Here is a 17,677-nt window from a genome sequence, read left to right on the forward strand (position 1 = left end):
AAATGAAGAAATGTTTATTAGCCCTTGGCCAAACATACTGTATGTAATATTAATGTAAAATATTTTTTAGTATGATTTGATGAAAAATGAAAACGGGTCCCACAGACCCGAACACCACACAAGGGTTAAACACTGTATGATCATGAAAATGTGCCTTTAAGGCATGGAAAAGTAATGAAAATATCAGGGAAATTTATTGGTTAAAAAGTGTATGAACCCTGTAAAGATAGGTTAACTTAATTAATTCCATAAGGAGGTCAGTTCGATTTTACAGTGTAGACTGTTGTTCTTGATTCAGAAAGCTGACTATTCTGTAGTGTAATTGACCATTCTGCTACACTGTTCCAGGTAGAGCGCATCGTGGACAAGCGGAAGAACAAGAAGGGCAAATGGGAGTACCTGATCCGATGGAAAGGCTACGGGAGTAAAGAGGACACCTGGGAGCCGGAGCACCACCTGCTGCACTGTGAGGAGTTCATAGATCAGTTCAACAACCTCCGTCTACAAGAGCGCCGTTCAAAACCAGCCAAGTCCAGCGGTGCAGTCTCACGCAACCACAGCCACCACGGCATCCACGACTCCTCCAGATCACGCGGGGATGCTCGCAAAAAGAAAAGAACTAGTGGGTCAGGAGGAGGAGGAGGTGGAGGACCGGGTTTGGTAGCTCCACACAAACCAAGGAAGGCAACTGGAGGTGCTAAACCATCTGCAGACAGAACAACCAAACCCATGACTTATAAAAGCATGTCTTCAGGGCTACAGTTTGTCCCACCCATCAGAGGAACGGCTAATGGGCTACAAAATGGAGATATGGACCCACTTCATTACAGGACTACTGCCAGAACCCAGACTGTACCTAGCAGCAGGGTTGAGAGGATGATGGGGGATATGGACTTCACTGCAACTGCACCACCTCTTATGAATGAATTAGGTAATGATGTTTTATATTATATTACATTTATATTATAGTGGTACCACTTTAAAATAAGACTACCATTTTGAAGGGTTTATACATTGTTTATAAATTAGATTATTAATTATTATTGATTATGTTGTAAGTGCTTTAAAAAACATTGATAAGAAGTTACAACACATCAATTGAAAAGGCCACAGTGATCTTTTGTTTGCTTAGTAATTTAATTCAACATAGTCATTTCATTTATAGTAAATAGTTAAACACTCTTACACATAAATTATTGACAGCTTTAATGCTGATTGATGGAAAACAAAGAGAGATCAGTATCTAAAATATCAGATCTTTGACAGTAGAAATGAGTGTGGAATTAATATTTTGCTAATTTTCAACTCACTGTTGCCATTTTTATTTATGTGTTGTTATATAATTATTAACTGCTTAATTAATGTTTTTTAAAGTGTGTGCAAACTAATTATTAACTATTAGTAAACTACTTTATAAACAATTCATAAACCCTTATAAAGGTAGTCTTATTTTAAAGTGGTACCATTATATTTAGTGGTGTCAATCAGTGTCGCAGTTGTTTTTCTTAATGAGCAACAATAAACCACGTGATCACATTGTCTTCTCTGATTGGTCAGAGCTGTCTGGTGCAAGAGCAAGAAAGTAATATAGTGAGAAGATTCTGTTTTCCAGCACATATATCTGTGCAGTGTGAAGCTGCTTTAACACAGAACTAATAATTTTGAGGGTTGGATGGAAAGTATCTAGTTTATGACTATGTTAGTGAGACAAATATAATTAAATACTTTAGAAATATAACTGTCAAGTTGAGCTGGATATATTACATTTATTTTCCTCTTTTTATAATAGGCTGTCGTACAGTTTATGGACATGAATTCAATAATTTTAACTCACCTCAATATTGTCAATTGTGGTGTTCCTAGCAAAGAGAGAGCCCAAACCCGTGAACAAGCAGTTATGTCATTTTAGTTTAAAAACAGTGTTTTAATTTGATTTATGTTTTATGTATTTAGGATATTTTAAATAATATTTCAGGTCCAGTGTCTGAATGTTCTTGACCACCAAAAGTGTATTGCCTTAGGTGGTAATTGTATGATTATCATTACTGTACTATTATTATTCTATGCAATCATACCAGTGGCACAAAATAATCTTAAAAGGACATTAATATTGTATATTATATCTCATTTAAATCTGGGACAATAGAGACCTGACTCCTATAGGTATAATTATTCGCTGTATAGATTCTTAATTTTATATATTTTTAGCTGTATAGACTATATACATTAATTTTGTGTAGTTCATATTTTGGTAATTACCGTCTGTTAGGAATGATTGATATATTAACAGAGCAATCAGTATTTTCTTTTAGTATCACTCTCAGATCATACTGTAATGTAGTGTGTGTGTGTGGTTTAAGGTTTAGGATTAATCCTTGTTATGTTATTCTCTCTGTGGTGAATATATATTGCTTTATAAGAACTCCTAACAAATAGTTTATTAAAGCAGCTCACCAGGCTCAAAGCTATCAGACTATAAAATCTAATTCTTTATCTGCTGTGTGGATTATTACATTTCTGCAGAGCTTCTGGAATCTGCTATATAATTTGGAAAGCCTCCCAGGAAGATGTCCAATTAATTCCTGTAGCTCGTGATGCAAATTAGTCTCTGACATTTCAGAAACTGTGGAATCAGAGTTGAAGAGCTGAATGTCATATTGACCACTGTTGAGCTTCTGACAGGGCATTTCTCAAAGGCACGTTTACACTGTACATACTGATCATGATCAGATCACACCGTAATTCATGCCCTCATACCCATCACTGTGTTCCTCTCACAGACAGGATCACTGAATTACATTATTCTACATTAAAATAAACTAAAAGGACAATACACACTGTACAATTAGGATTAAAATGTGTAAATAAAATACAAAAATATTGTCATTATATCATTGTTATTAAAAAAGCATGGTGTTAAAAAATCATAATATATAAACCAATAAAAATGCTTAAAAATGATACAGAAATTTTACATTGACTCCAGTTAACAGTTAATAAGGTTTTTAATGGAATATACAGATACATCTAAACCACATGTGTCAAACACAAGGCCCGCGGGCCAAATGTGGCCCGCCACGTCTTTTTATGTGGCCCGCGAGAGCTTGTAAAATCTTAGTGTCTATAATAAATAGGTCAGAAGCGTTCTTTGACCAAAAAATACATTTCCCACAATGCTTGTCGATTGTATTACCCGCAAAGTTACGGCTTACTGCCACTACACGGCAGTGTAGTCATTGATGTGGAAACCCTGCCGGAGGGAAGGTGTAACTTCGCGGGTGGAATTGAGACATGTTTATCCCATAATATCCAGAAAAAGAAAAGTTGATGCAGACGGACGGCTGTGCTTCAAGGCGAAAGACCGGTATGCATTTTGTGTTACTGACCAAAATAAACGCTTTTTAGAAGAGATATAAATTATGTGTAAATATTTATAAGACAATAGCTGATAAAATCTGTTTTAATGAGGTTAATAAACATCACTGTGACAGCGCTAGTCGCAGTTTCACCTCAGCAAAGGACGAGGAGGTGAATCACTTATCTAACCAGCCTTTACTGATTTCTGCCCCCAATAACCCTTTCAATAACCTCCAATAGCCTTTAATAGTCTCCAGTAGCCTTCAACAGTCTAACCTGGCGGCCGTGGTGTGTTCTAAACTCCGTAGTTATAAACATCCTGAGGTTAGCAGCGCGCTAACTGACCTGTTTATAATGTAATCCCAGCAGTGACTCCGGGATGGCTGCTCTAAACTGCTGCTGTTAGCTGCTTGGGCTGAAATATGAACTGTAGAGAGCTGTATTATCCGGTTAGTGGGGTTATTTTATTTCATACACAGAAGAACTTAAAATTTTAAAAACGCTCCAGACTGGCTCAGCTGAGTCCTGTAGCCCGTGGCTGGGCTGTAGCTCTGACTCAGTAAAGACTGTGGGCTTGTGCTGCTGCAGCTCCCACTAGTGGTTGGATGAGGAAATGCTAAATCTGTCACAGCTCACAATTTTTGATTTTATATTAATTAAGCCTCTTTTCAGTATCAAACGTTTTGATCAAAGTTAATATAACTTGTATTTTATGTCATTTCTATTCACTTGTATAGTTTGGTTCTTGATTGATGGAGTTTTTGGATTTCATAACAGGATTTATGTTAATAGAGCAACAAGCAAACATTTTTTCCATGCAACTGTAATATTTGATTGAATAAATAATATATTGAGAGTTATTTAACATTAAGGAGTAATTACATTCATTTACATATATTACATTTGATTACATTTTCTTATATTTATAAGTTACATCTGGCCCTCGGAGGACAGCCAATATGCCAATGTGGCCCTCGGCCAAAATGAGTTTGACACCCCTGATCTAAACAAATTAGAATTCAGTTCAAAATGTGAAACTCATTATATAGATGTATAACACACAGAGTGATCTATTTTAAGCCTTTATTTCCTTTATTGTTGATGATTTATTATGGTTTACAGACAGTGAAAACCCAAAAATCAGTGTTTTAAAAAATTTAGAATATTATAGAAGACCACTTGTTACTTTTGGCAGTCTGGGCAGTGTGCTAAGTCCTGCAGGAAAATGAAATCCTCATCTCCATAAAAGTTGTCAGCAGAAGGAAGCGTGAAGTGCTGTAAGATTTTGTGGGAAAACAAAACTGCACTGACTTTAGACTTGATAATAAAACACAGTGGATCAACACCAGCAGATTACATGTCTCTCCAAACCATCACTGATTGTAGAAACTTCACGCTAGACCTCAAGCAGTTTGGACTGTGTGTCTCTCCACTCTTCCTCCAGACTCTGATCCCTTGATTTACAAATAAAATGTAAAAAATTCTGATAATCAGTGATGGTTTGGAGAGTCATGTCATCTGCTGGTGTTGAATCAGTGCAGTTTTGTTTTCCCAGAAAATCTTAAAGCACTTCATGCTTCCTTCTGCTGACAACTTTTACTGAGATACGGATTTCATTTTTCAAGTCATAATCATCAACAATATATGAAATAAACACTTAGAATAGGTCATCTATTTAATATTTGAGTTACACATTTTGAACTGAATTACTAATAAAAAGTATCTTTTCAATGATATTCTAATTTTTTGAGATGCACCGGTATATTTTTTTATTGAAAACCTTATTAACTTTTAATTAAATGTAAAATTGTATTCTGAATCTTTTTTAAGCATTTCTATTGGTTTATTTACCATGTTTTTTTTTAACAAAGTGAATAGAATGTTTACAATTAAAATAGATTTTAAGCAGTTTTTGTCTTTGAAACTCAGAAGTCGGTGATCTGACTTGATATTGACCCATTAAACATTGATTTATTAGTCACTTATTAATCCTAATGCAGAAATTGGTGAGATTTATTTGTCTGCCACTTGCATTATTATTTCTTGTGGAATCCCACAGGGTTACATTTTAGAATGTATGAAACTGATGTTTTTAATGATAATACTGTAGTTATGAAGGTAAATAACTGTAGTAAAGGCTTAGATGCTGGGTTATATAGAGTTAATAATGCACTCTGTGTATCCAAAATTTGAGTACAATAAATGTTAGTTGGGCAGACAGTTGGCAGATAAGTCATAGCAAAAAATCAAGCAGCAAAAAGGATTGTAGCATTATTGTGCAGCCCCATCATATAGTGTGTTATGTTGCTCTTTCGTCACTGTCTTCAGTGTATGAGAGAAACTTTATTCTTAATCAAAATGACACGCAAGCATCATATTGGCAGGTTTAGTTACAGAGCTTTAATTCAGTCGTGTCATTTGATTGTAAGCTCCGCTCTGCTGGGAATAATGTTCATTGCGGGGCTGTGATGTATTTTACTCGCCCCTCCAGTCTGTGTTTTATTACAGTATCATTGTGCTTTCAGTGCCAGGAGTGTCTCTGCGTCGCTCTATAGTAATGATGACAGTGATTATAGTGATAGCGTGGGTAATTTATTGCTTTTTATTGCCCATTAACAAAATAGACATTGGCTGAGTGCACTTGAGTTGACAGGCAGTCCTACAGACATGAGAAGGGATGTATAATGTGATAAAATGTTATCATTATCATGCTTTATTACATCATTCAGGGTTTTTTTTTTTCCCTTCACAGTTCTCCTCCCAGTTTAGTCATTTCCAGTCCATGCACAGTAGCCAGGATTCCCCATCACATCATATTATTTGGTCCCACTTTATCATAAGTGTCTCTAATAACTGTGTAGTTATATATTAACACTCCATGTAATAACAGTGTAAACTAGATATTAATTACAACTGTACAGGTTATGTAATTACTTAATCCACACACACTATGCCCTAGTAAACACAAGTAAAAACACATGTAATTACCTAACCTGTACAATTGTAATAAATCTGTAACAATGTGTACTTCACCAGTAGTTACACTGTTATTATATGGATTATTAATGTGTAAATGCACAGTTATTAGACACACTTTTATTATAAATTAGGACCTATTATTTTACTACTTGTTGAATTAAGCAAAAATACACGAGAGGGAGTGCTATAACCTGTAATATTGGCACTGCTGTGCCGCTGCCAGAACCTCGAGTGGATTAATGCTGTTATACCACAGTTCCATTATTGCTTTTTTATTGAAAGATTTTGAGCTAAAGAGGATGCGTAAATTGGAGTGTTTAGTTAAAAACAATTTGTGAGTTGAAATAGTTCCTTTGCTGCTCTGTTTGTAGCTGTGCTGTTTGGTTTGTAAGCGCTGCATCGTTGCTTGGTTACCTGTATGTGGCCGAGTAATACATGGAGAGCTTTGGTTAGAGTGCATTACCATCTGTTAATGTCACTCAAAAAGACGCCTCTCAGACAATCACAATGCAGGGTCGGAACTAACTGTGGTGTAATTGTCCATATAAAATTGCATAAATTAACAAATTTAAGAATGCCCTAGATTAATCTGTTAATTAGAGCACTGCTGTTTTGATGATTTATTTTATTTAAAAATGCACCAAAATTAATATTTGTAGCCAAAACTGAAACAAAACTAAATCAAACATTTGGTAAAATGCCAAAACACCAAATACAGAACACATTCAAATACAGAACACATTCAATTTGCCACATTTTTCACCATTGAATAAAGGACTGAGTATTGATATTGATTTATTTATTTTTCTTCGTTTAATATTTCAGCAGACCAATCAACAATGTACAAATAATTTACCTCAGCGGTGCTATTTTTTTTTTAGCAATGCAGTGTTAAACAGAAATTTAGTAGTGCCATTCTAAACATACATTTACCTCAGTAATACCATTCTAAACATTAATTTAGTGAAGTAATGTCATTTTAATTCCTACATTTACTTTTACTTTTTTACTTTTTTAGTTGAATGTAACACCACACCTAACGTTAGAGGAAACACTTTAAAATGGCTTCAAATAAATTTGTCATTGTTCATTAAAAATTAATCAATCTTTTTATTTATTCTTTTTGGATTCGCAAACTTAATAATCCCTAGTTTTTATCTATTTTAGATTTCCAATATATAAATATTGTGATGGTGTATGACGTGTATTGTGACCATGTACTCAGGTACTCTGATGCAATATTTTTGTCATATCAACCAGCTTTACACAACTTGTGGCTTTAAAGATTTTTAATCCTATTAATCCTTTTAATTTTAGATCCTTATAAAAATAAAAAATAGAAAATTGCAGCAGAGCATACACCTGAAAATAACACATAAGAGGGCCAGAGCAGAAGCTGTCGCCCCCTTGATTCTCCGGAAATCTAAGTGTACACTATCTTAGTCCTGGCTGCTGTTTATTATATTGGTGCGCATTTTTCACTTGGCTGATGTCATCTGTTTGAAATTCAGAGCAGCGGTCTGGCCTGTTTTTGTTGAGCCATTTTCCCTGCCCACTCTGGCTGTCTATTGTAGGTGTGATAAATTGATGAAATCAAATGACTGTTTTAATTAAATTGTTTAAAACAGCAGGGGACAGGAACCCGAGATGGATGGAAAAAGACATGACAGGATGACAAACGACCCTACACCAAATATACTGAGTGGAAATCATGAAAGACATTGAATTAGGAAATGCAGTATATTGATTTTTAAAAGATGTGAACTGAAGTCGGACACTGCGGATTCCTGCTGTCTAGCAGAATCGGTGAATGTTCTTGTATAGCAGTGATAACTCTTAAAATAATCTTTCTTTATAGAGAAGTGCCATTGGAATGCACTCTAATAATTGCATTCCTTTATTGAATTACCTATTTTGTTTGCTGCTATTGCCATCCACTCATCCTGTAAATCAAGGTTAGCTCTGCTTAACTGATTAAGCAACATCTCTAATTTATCCCTGGTCTGTGTAAATCCATGTTCTGCCAATGGCTTAATCTGCCAACTACAGTATATTGTTTGGGAACATTGCTGTTAACACATTATGGCTATGTTAAGACTGCCAGCCAGGCATCTTTAGATTGGATCCAAATGGATTTGACAGCAAAAAGACAAAAAAAACTGTTTTTTGCAAATTTACAAATAAAATTTGCACAAATCCATCTTAGTCTGGACACCCAGACATACTATTTCAAAGTGTCATGTCACTACAGACAATGAACAAATCCTCCCATGATCAGGACCCTCTCTATCTATGTTCGATAACTTACGCTGCCTTGCTATTGGCACACTGGCCACTAACATTAGTCATACATTTACCTCAGTAGTTCTGTTCCAAATGTAAATTTACCTTAGTAATGCGATTCTAAACCTATATTTACCTCAGTAAGTCTATTCTAAACATAAATGTACCTCAGTAGTGTCATTCTAATCATGAATTCATGATAAGAAAAGCACACTGGCCACTAACTTTAGTCATAAATTTATCCCAGTAATGCTTTTCGAAACATTTCTAAAAATTTACCTCAGTAGTGTCATTTTAATCATTAATTAATCTCAATAATGACAATAAAAACATAGGTTTACCTCAGTAATGCCATTCTAATCATGAATACATCTCAGTAGTAACATTTTTAAACATAGTTTTACCTCAGTAATGCCATTCTAATCAAAAGGTTACCTCAGTAATACCATTTCCAACATTAATTCACTGGAGTAATGCCATTCTATTAATACATTTATCTCAGTAATGCCATTCTAATCATAAGTATACCTTAATTGTGCCACTCTAATCATATAATTAACTCAGTGGCCAGTGTTTAGCTTCACAAGAGAACACCTAACAACTTATAGAAGTGTGGTTGTTCTTAAGCTGTCTCCCTGAGGTAACACTTGATGGTCACAATTATTATAATTTACCTTTTGCTATCCCATGACTTTTGGCATACCCATCCTAATCAAACCTCATGTTTCTTCTTTCGCTACATCATGTCTGGACAGGTTCACTGCTCCCCAATGGAGAAGCTCATTTGCACAGTTCAGCCAAACGGAAGCTGGCCGAGGACAAAGGCTACGTTTTCGACAAGAGACTGAGGTACAACGTCCGGCAGAACGAAACCAACTACAGATTTCGGGACATCGTGGTCAGGAAGGAAGAGGGCTTCACACACGTTCTGCTGTCGAGCCAAACATCAGACAACAATGCACTAACCCCAGAGGTACGTTCCATAGCTTACTGCAGGGAAGTCATACCGCAGAGAGGAAGCATTAGTCAGACACTCGGTGACATCACACACATCACACACATCCAGACAGAACACGACTCTGATGATTCAATCAGAAATTTTCTGACCTTGTTGTGTCGCTAGACCTGATGTAACTGACGGAACAGCTTCAGGTCTGAGATTTTTTTTTTTGTTTGTTTTTTTAGTATAGTCATTTTGAACATTTTTATGCACTTTTCTCATGCAGGTTTATCAGTTTACTCTGCACTGGAGTTAAGAACTTTTATTTCACAAAACAGTGTGATATAGCTTCACTATAATGCACACAGATTGGATTATGAGGATTTAAGCAGATGAGCTCTTTTCAATGGATTATAAGGTGCACTGAAACAATTGCGGCATAATAGTCAAGTCAAGTCAAGAGGCTTTTATTGTCAATACATCTGAGTACAGGTACACAGTGTAATGAAATTACGTTCCTCCGGAACCATGGTGCAACATGGAACAACAAGCAATAGACAACATAAAGTGCAGGAGTGCAACATAAAATTATACAATTATAACACTAAATAACAATAAATACAATAAATACAAAAGACGAGACAATTTAAAACAGGACAGTGCAGTACCGATACGGTATAATAGAGTGTTTAGTGAGGATAAGGTGCAGAGATGTGTAACATACTGTAACATATAGAACATATATAATCACAGCAGTTACTGAGGTAGATTTATAGGTTTATAGTTTTTAAGAGTGCAGCAAATATTGCTGAAAGGAATAAAGTCATGTCAGTCTCTGTGTGCTGACTGTGTGTGTGTGTGTGTGTGTGTGGGTGGGTGAAGCTCAGTCTTTGTGTGTGTAAGGGGGGGGTGGGGTGTTCAGTTCAGTTTTGTGTGAGTGGTGGGTGGGGTGGGGGTTCAGTTCTGTCTCTGTGCATTGAGAAGTCTGACTGCCTGGTGGATGAAGCTGTTGCAGAGTCTAGTAGTGGAGGCTCGGATGCTCCTGTATCTTCTGCCGGACGGCATCAGAGCGAAGAGTCCGTGGTAATAAGACCGGATATTCAAAGATGCTTCTACTATACTTTATTTTTTTTTTAGAGCTGGATTCTCAACTAAAAATCATGATGTGCTTTTGTGCCGACTGTTTTGTAGGAAATCTTAATTGCTTTTTTTATGGCTCATCAGTGGAAGAGGAAAGCTCAGATGACTTTCCTCAAAAGTTCAGGTTTTGTGTGTCAGTGCTTAAGAGCTTGATTCTATATAAAGAATAGTGCTGCATCTTATGGTTCTTTTCGTAGTCGGCTAATCTGGTGATTAATTTGTGAATTAGTTGATTAGTCAATAATTATTTCTGTCATGTTCTCCATCACATCATCACTTTGTTTGTGTCCAGAAAACTGTAGTTTGGTCAACACCTTTTAATAATGGACATTATCAAGATCAAGATCTTAAATTAATTGAAACTTCTCAAGAGTTTTTTTTTTCTGTAATCAGGTAATGTAGTTTGAATTTGAGTTATTTGTGCCCTCTTATTCAGTGACTTTTCTTTCTTTTTATGATTCTTTTTCCTTTACATTTTGCAGACTCTTTTACAATATTGAAGACTAGATTTAAGCTATACAGGAACACTTGCTGAATTATATTTTAAAGAAAACTAGAATCTGTTTTATACTTTAGATTCTTCTAAGTAGCACATTTATCTTTGAGGACAGATCTGCACACTCTTGGTATTTTAGGAATCTCAGTGTCTTCATGAGGGAGAATCACCTGGAATAGTTTTTTTAGCGTCTGAAAGGAAGGAGTTCCTGGAGGTGCTGAACAATAGTTGCTGCTTTTCCTAAACGCTGTGAAGCTCCATTCCAAATCATTCCAAATCGCCTCTCAGTTCATCAGGTCAGGGGATTGTGGTCAGGGGATTGTGGAGGAGAAATATATATTTTTGTTTACTACGTAATTCAATATGTGTTCTTTAATTGATATAAATGTGTAAATGTAAGGTTATCTTATTCACTTGCACTTGTTCCATTTTAAATCATTTAAATCAAAAACAAATTTAAATTAAGTCTGTCCTTATAAAGAAAAATAATAAATGGTTGTTCTTTAGGTCATTAACACACAAAAATCGGTACCACTTTAGAATAAGACTACCTTTATAAAGGGTTTATACATGGTTTACAAGTTTATTAATGGTTACTAATTAGGTTGTAAATGCCTTAAAAATAATTAATAATCAGTTATAACACATACACAGAAAGGGCAACAATATAGATGGCTGTGGGTTCACTATTTGACAAACAACAGGTCATTGTTGACCTTTCTGTGTATGTGTTATAACTGATTATTAATTATTTTTAAGGCATTTACAACCTAATTAGTAACCATTAATAAACTAATTAAAAACCATTTATAAACCCTTTATAAAGGTAGTCTTATTTTAAAGTGGTACCCAAAAATCTTTAATAAACGGCTTTAACACACAAATAAACCTCTCAGATCTCTGCTGAAACTGCCCGGTAGAACATTGACTCTTGGAGAACTTACAGTAAGATAAGGAACCATCAACATCTGACCAATCTGGCCGAGACATTCCTTGGAATCCCTTGCTGTGTGTGGGCAAGCATTATCCTGCTGAAAAATGCCAGTTGAAACCTGCCATGAGAGGCAACACACTGACACTGAAGAGCCTCTGAGAGTCTTTTTATAGGTCAGTGGATGAAGCAGTTTTACACCCTTTTTATGATATGACCAAGGGTAAAATCACACCTGTAATTATGGATATCTCTATGTAAAACGTAACTGCATGCTGAGATATGCAGCAATCCAGGGTGCTTATCATTGCTGTCCAATGAAAAACAAGTATCTCCATTTTTGTTGACTTTTAGTTTACTACATAATTTGAAGAGAGAAACTGTCCCTTACACTGTGTCACAATTTCTAAATGAATAGACCAATAGAAATTCTCCATAATCACCTAAAATCAACTCTTCTGTAAAGTTCCTGTTCCTGATACATGTCTTTCATTGGACAGCAACAATATTCGTTATAGGTTTTTGTCGGTGAGCTTATTTAACAGTTTAAATAAATCTGAAATGGGGTATTTTTAGGTGACCTAATTAATAAATATTAATTAACAAATTTCTATCATCTATAATCCATTTCTAAAAGAGTAATCATTATAAAATGGCACTTTTAAAATGTATATTTTTTTATTGTGACACTACTGTTTTACTGGTCCTCCAACTTGTTTGCAAAACAAGAAGCCAGTTAGAGATTCTTCCTCTGGGATTTATACTGATTTATAAATCCCAGAGGATTTGTAAATATCAGCAAAATTGACACCCCTATGTTCAATACTGTTAAAATCATAAAGCCTCATTTTTTTAATATGGAATTACTTTTTTTTTGCTGGTGTTCTAACTTGTTTGCACAACAAAATGCACAAATTACTTATTTTAAGAACATCCCCCCAAAAAAGGTTTTCCAGTGATCCACATGCTCTCCACATGCAGCTATAGAGCTTCTCCTCAGATAGGTTCCTAATTTATCTTCACTGTTACGAGCAGAACACTGTGCCTCGGTCTGTGCTGCCGAGAATGTAACAGAATGACAGATCATACAGGGCAGAAGAGGAGAGCAGCACACGGTTCCAGTCGGCTCCGGCTTTAATCATTACTACAGAGAAGGTACAGTATCTCCCCGAGGACACGTCTGTTTGTTTGACCCCCCCCCCCACACCCTGTGTTCTCTGAGGTTCTGTGATAGTTAGGTTCTGATTGGGGTTGATGTGCTGTGATTAGCGTTCCGTGGATCTGCTCGTAAAGAGCGGCCGTGGTGGTGAGTTTGACACGCTCCGGGTCATCACTTCTGCTCAGGTCATCATCATCACCACACGTTCCTCCTCAGGCGCTTTTTATCAGTGAAACGGAGACGATTTAATTCGTCTCACAGGGAAACTGAGCCCATCATCATATTAATTGGTATTTCACTGGACAGCTCTGATGATATGAGGAGGATGACAGTAATATGGTAATTCTGATATTTATATGATTTATGATTCATAGGAGGATTCAGCAGAAAAGCATTTTTTTCCTGCTTGTATTTAACACAGTGCTTATTATATGAAGAGTGAGTTAAATGTACTGGAACACCTGCTCATTCAGAAATGAAGAAAAGGATATTAATAATTATATTATTAATAATATTAATTAATATAATAAAAGGATATTAATAAGTACACTCATTGACATAAGTATCTTGGTGCATATATTTACAGTTATTTCTATGTGTAAATGTAATAATAATATATGTAAGTTATGACAATATTAGAGTGAAATGATACGTTTATTGGGTAAAACTGTTGGCCCCCTTTAGAAAAAGCTTTGTTTTGCAAGTCAAGCCCAATGGGGAAAAGTCTTTTAAATTGTACTTGTTTTCTATTTTGTTTTATCAAAAAGGGCACCATTTTATTTATTTCTATTTGTGTTTTGTGGGTGTGTTTATTTTTTTATTTTTTTATTTATTAAGCTTGATGGTGCTTTGTGTCATTGCCTAAACTATGTTGAAGAAAGCTTTCTTAAAGGTACTAGATTTACAATAATAGTTTTTACAATTGGTTGTTTCTGGTTGCACTTTAACCACAAAGGGGAAATTTAAGTGAAAACAAAATGAAAACTTGTTTATAACCATTTTAGTAGGGGAAAAATCGATTAAGATCAAAAATCGGATTTAAAAAAACAAATCGAAGATTTTTATTTTGGGCCATATCGCCCAGCTCTACCTGTAATCATTTACATATCTGCTTGAGACATTACTACATGTTGAGATTTGCAGCAACCCTGGTTCATTAAGTATTAGTATTAAAAAATGTGAGATCACGAACAGCAATAATAGGACCATGTTAAACAGGGCATCTCAAAACATGGAAAGAGAAAAAGAGAAGCAACAGCAGATTCAGGCATCAAAGAGTTTTGTGGTGGTGGAAACTGATCCAGAAGATGAGCCAGCCACAAATACAGAAAATACAAAAATACAGCTCTTAACGATTACATCCAAAAATCTAAAATAACACATACACATTTGGGGATGCACATCATTTCTTATGAACACAGCAGACAGGCTTGTCTTGTTGGCGGGCTGAAGCTCCAGGCATTTAGACTACACCGGTTTCAGTCATTGAATTGAAGCAGGCAGGCCTAAATCCCTGCGCTGGTTTGCTGTAGAGCTGTTTCATCCCTGGCACGGTTCCACGGATCCTCTGAGCAGTGTGAACAGTGGGGATTGAGTAAGCCTGTTAGCAGAGTGTTTATCTGTGCTCTCCCCCGCTCCTCGCGACGAGGCTCGCGGCAGCTCCGACACCAGCGCCCGAGTGCATGTGTTCAGCCTCGTTCGTAAAGCGCTCTCGTTCACTGCACTTCACAAACGAGTGCTGTGGAGAAACGAAAGGCGGAACAGGGGTGACGCATCCCAGCGGATGGAGGCTTTCAGCTGAAACTGCTGCTTCGCTTTCTGCTCCTCGCTTTCTAAAGCCCCGAATGAAAGCCTTATTCACCTCACTTTCCCCAGATCGGATTTGAGGAAGTCTCTCATGCTTGGCCTGGTTATGTGATATAGAGTATGGGGGATTTGTAATTGTATTTGTGTGATTATTTCTTTTTTGTCTAAATAATACATGTTGGCACTGGTTTGGCTTTATACCTTTACATATACTGTAGATGCACTGTTAAATGCTGATATAACCTCCTGAGACCCAGATATTAGAGTGGTGGACATTGGTCTGAGACATATATAAAGGTATACAAAGTACATTCAGACTTTTCCTTAAATGATTTTGCTGTGTCAGATCGCTCAACTTGACATATCTATAGTAGAAGAAATGAGCATCAGAAAAGTCTGGACATAGGAAATTACCATATTTTTAAGATTTTAAATTTTTATTCTAATCTGTTCGTTTGACATCTCTATCCTGGATACAAGATGAGATGTTCTGTATGGCAACCTGGAGCACATTTGCATTTTCCCAAAAGGATTTTGGTTTACTCAAATACGTTTTGACTTACTACAGCATAGCTTTTTTAAATGTCTCTCTGTCAGCTGTGGGTTCCTCCTGGGTCTCCTGCTATAGTGTTTCACTGACACTGATGCACCCTGAGCCTGTAGGACAATCAGTTCTACAAAGTGCATTTCTTTCGATCTTTATTTGGGCTGCTTATCCACCATCTAGACTATCCCGCATTACAACCTTTCATAAAATGTCCAAAACCGTTCACATCCAGAGAGATTAGCTACAGCTACAGTGCCATTGGTTGTAAAATTCTTGATTACAGCTTTGGATAAAAATGAGACCACTTAAAAATGATGCGTTTCTTTCATTTTACCAAATTAAAAACCTCTGGAATATAATCACGAGGAACATGGATGATCACAAACAATCAAACCAAGCTGAACTGCTTGAATTTTTGCACCAGGAGTGGCATAAAGTAATCTAAAAGCAGTGTGTAAGACTGGTGGAGTAGAACATGCCAAGATGCATGAAAACTGTGATTTAAAAACTCAGTGTTATTCCACCGAATATTGATTTCTGAACTCTTAAAACTTTATGAATATTAATTTGTTTTCTTTGCATTATTTGAGGTCTGAAAGCTCTGCATCTTTTTTCTTATTTCAGCCATTTCTCATTTTCTGCAAATAAATGCTCTAATTTACAATATTTTTATTTGGAATTTAGGATAAATGTTATCCGTAGTTTATAGAACAAAACAACAATGTTCATTTTACTCAAACATAAACCTATAAATAGAAAAATCAGAGAAACTGATTCAGAAACTGAAGTGGTCTCTTATTTTTTTCCAGAGCTGTATTTTGCACGTTGTGGACAGAGGAACACCAAGGTCACTGGAGATGGACTCGTAACCTTGAAATTTTTGGCTCTCAAGTGCTCAGACAGTTCTCCAAATGTCAATTTAGTTTTTGTGTCATTCCAATACACACAAAGGAATATAAATGTGTCAAACAAAAAACACACGTAATATATTTAATTATTTGCTATAATTTAAAAAATACTTCTTTCTTTTTTGAAGAATTTTTAGGAATACCAACACTTTTCGCCATGACTGTATTTATAAGTCAGCAGTGATTGGTTGAGAATTTAGAGATAAAAAGAATTAGTGGAATTGTTTGGAATGGACTGGAATAAAGATTAATTTTAATACTGATTTATATTGCTACAAGCAAACCCACAATAAGAGAAGAAGAAAGCCCTGGGCAGAGAAAGTAAATATCATTTATCTGAATCCGTCTGGCCTTTTCTACGTTCAGTAGAAAAAGCCACTCAGGCTTTTTGCTATGTGTCACATCCCCTCTTTTGTTCTGAATTATTGTAGTAGAAATTACAGTGTAAATGCAACCTGCACTTGTATTGCAGTGATTTACTTCTGCTGCTTCTCTTTGGCTGCGTATAGATTGAGGCTTATTCCTCTGACCTCAATCCGTGTTCTCAGAGCAGGCTGGTGAGGCGTAAAGACTAGGGAGTGTGTGTGTGTGTGTGTGTGTGTGTTTGTGTGTGTGTGTGTGTGTGTGTGTGTGTGTGTGTGTGTGTGTGTGTACGCATGTGTGTTTGGTGACCTCAGGCTATTCCATAGACACCATACAGTGCATACTGTGGTTCATCTAAAGGCTGCTTGTCCTCAGAACTGAATGTTCAGTATCTTTGCTGCTTGTTCAGCCTCTCGGACTCTGGGCTGCCAGCTTGCAGAAACAGAGGCGCAGTAATGAGTTTGGTTTGTCTTTTTCTGACAGCACACTTTGTATGCTGTACTTTAGCGTTCAGGCTCTGGGTGGGTGGCAGCCTACGTTGTGTACTTTGCATCAAAAATGAACGCAATGCTTTGAATGGCTCATGTTTTTAACCGGAAAGCTTTGGTTCTTTTCTCAGTAAAAGCCTTCAATATCAAGAAAAAAAAATGGCATTTCTACAATAAGGAAGCTTTTTTTTTTTCTCAAAAGATGCTGTGGCACAAAATATGACCTCTGTTATAGTTATTGTACCATTTCATGTAATGCTTCCTGTTAAATGACTCAAGC

At 36.1% G+C, this 17,677-nt stretch overlaps 1 protein-coding gene across 1 annotated transcript in view; it reads left to right on the forward strand.

The window, feature by feature from the left end:
* LOC103036561 (chromodomain Y like 2) overlaps window positions 1–17,677 on the forward strand; it is a 63,240-nt gene that overhangs the window by 28,050 nt on the left and 17,513 nt on the right. Inside the window, exons 2-3 of the mRNA XM_007244014.4 lie at window positions 349–931; window positions 9,375–9,592. Of these exons, the coding sequence (XP_007244076.2) occupies window positions 349–931; window positions 9,375–9,592 (801 nt within the window). The remainder of the gene's footprint in view (window positions 1–348; window positions 932–9,374; window positions 9,593–17,677) is intronic.

The sequence above is a fragment of the Astyanax mexicanus genome, chromosome 9 (genome assembly GCF_023375975.1).
Source record: "Astyanax mexicanus isolate ESR-SI-001 chromosome 9, AstMex3_surface, whole genome shotgun sequence".
NCBI classification, from domain to species: domain Eukaryota; kingdom Metazoa; phylum Chordata; class Actinopteri; order Characiformes; family Acestrorhamphidae; genus Astyanax; species Astyanax mexicanus.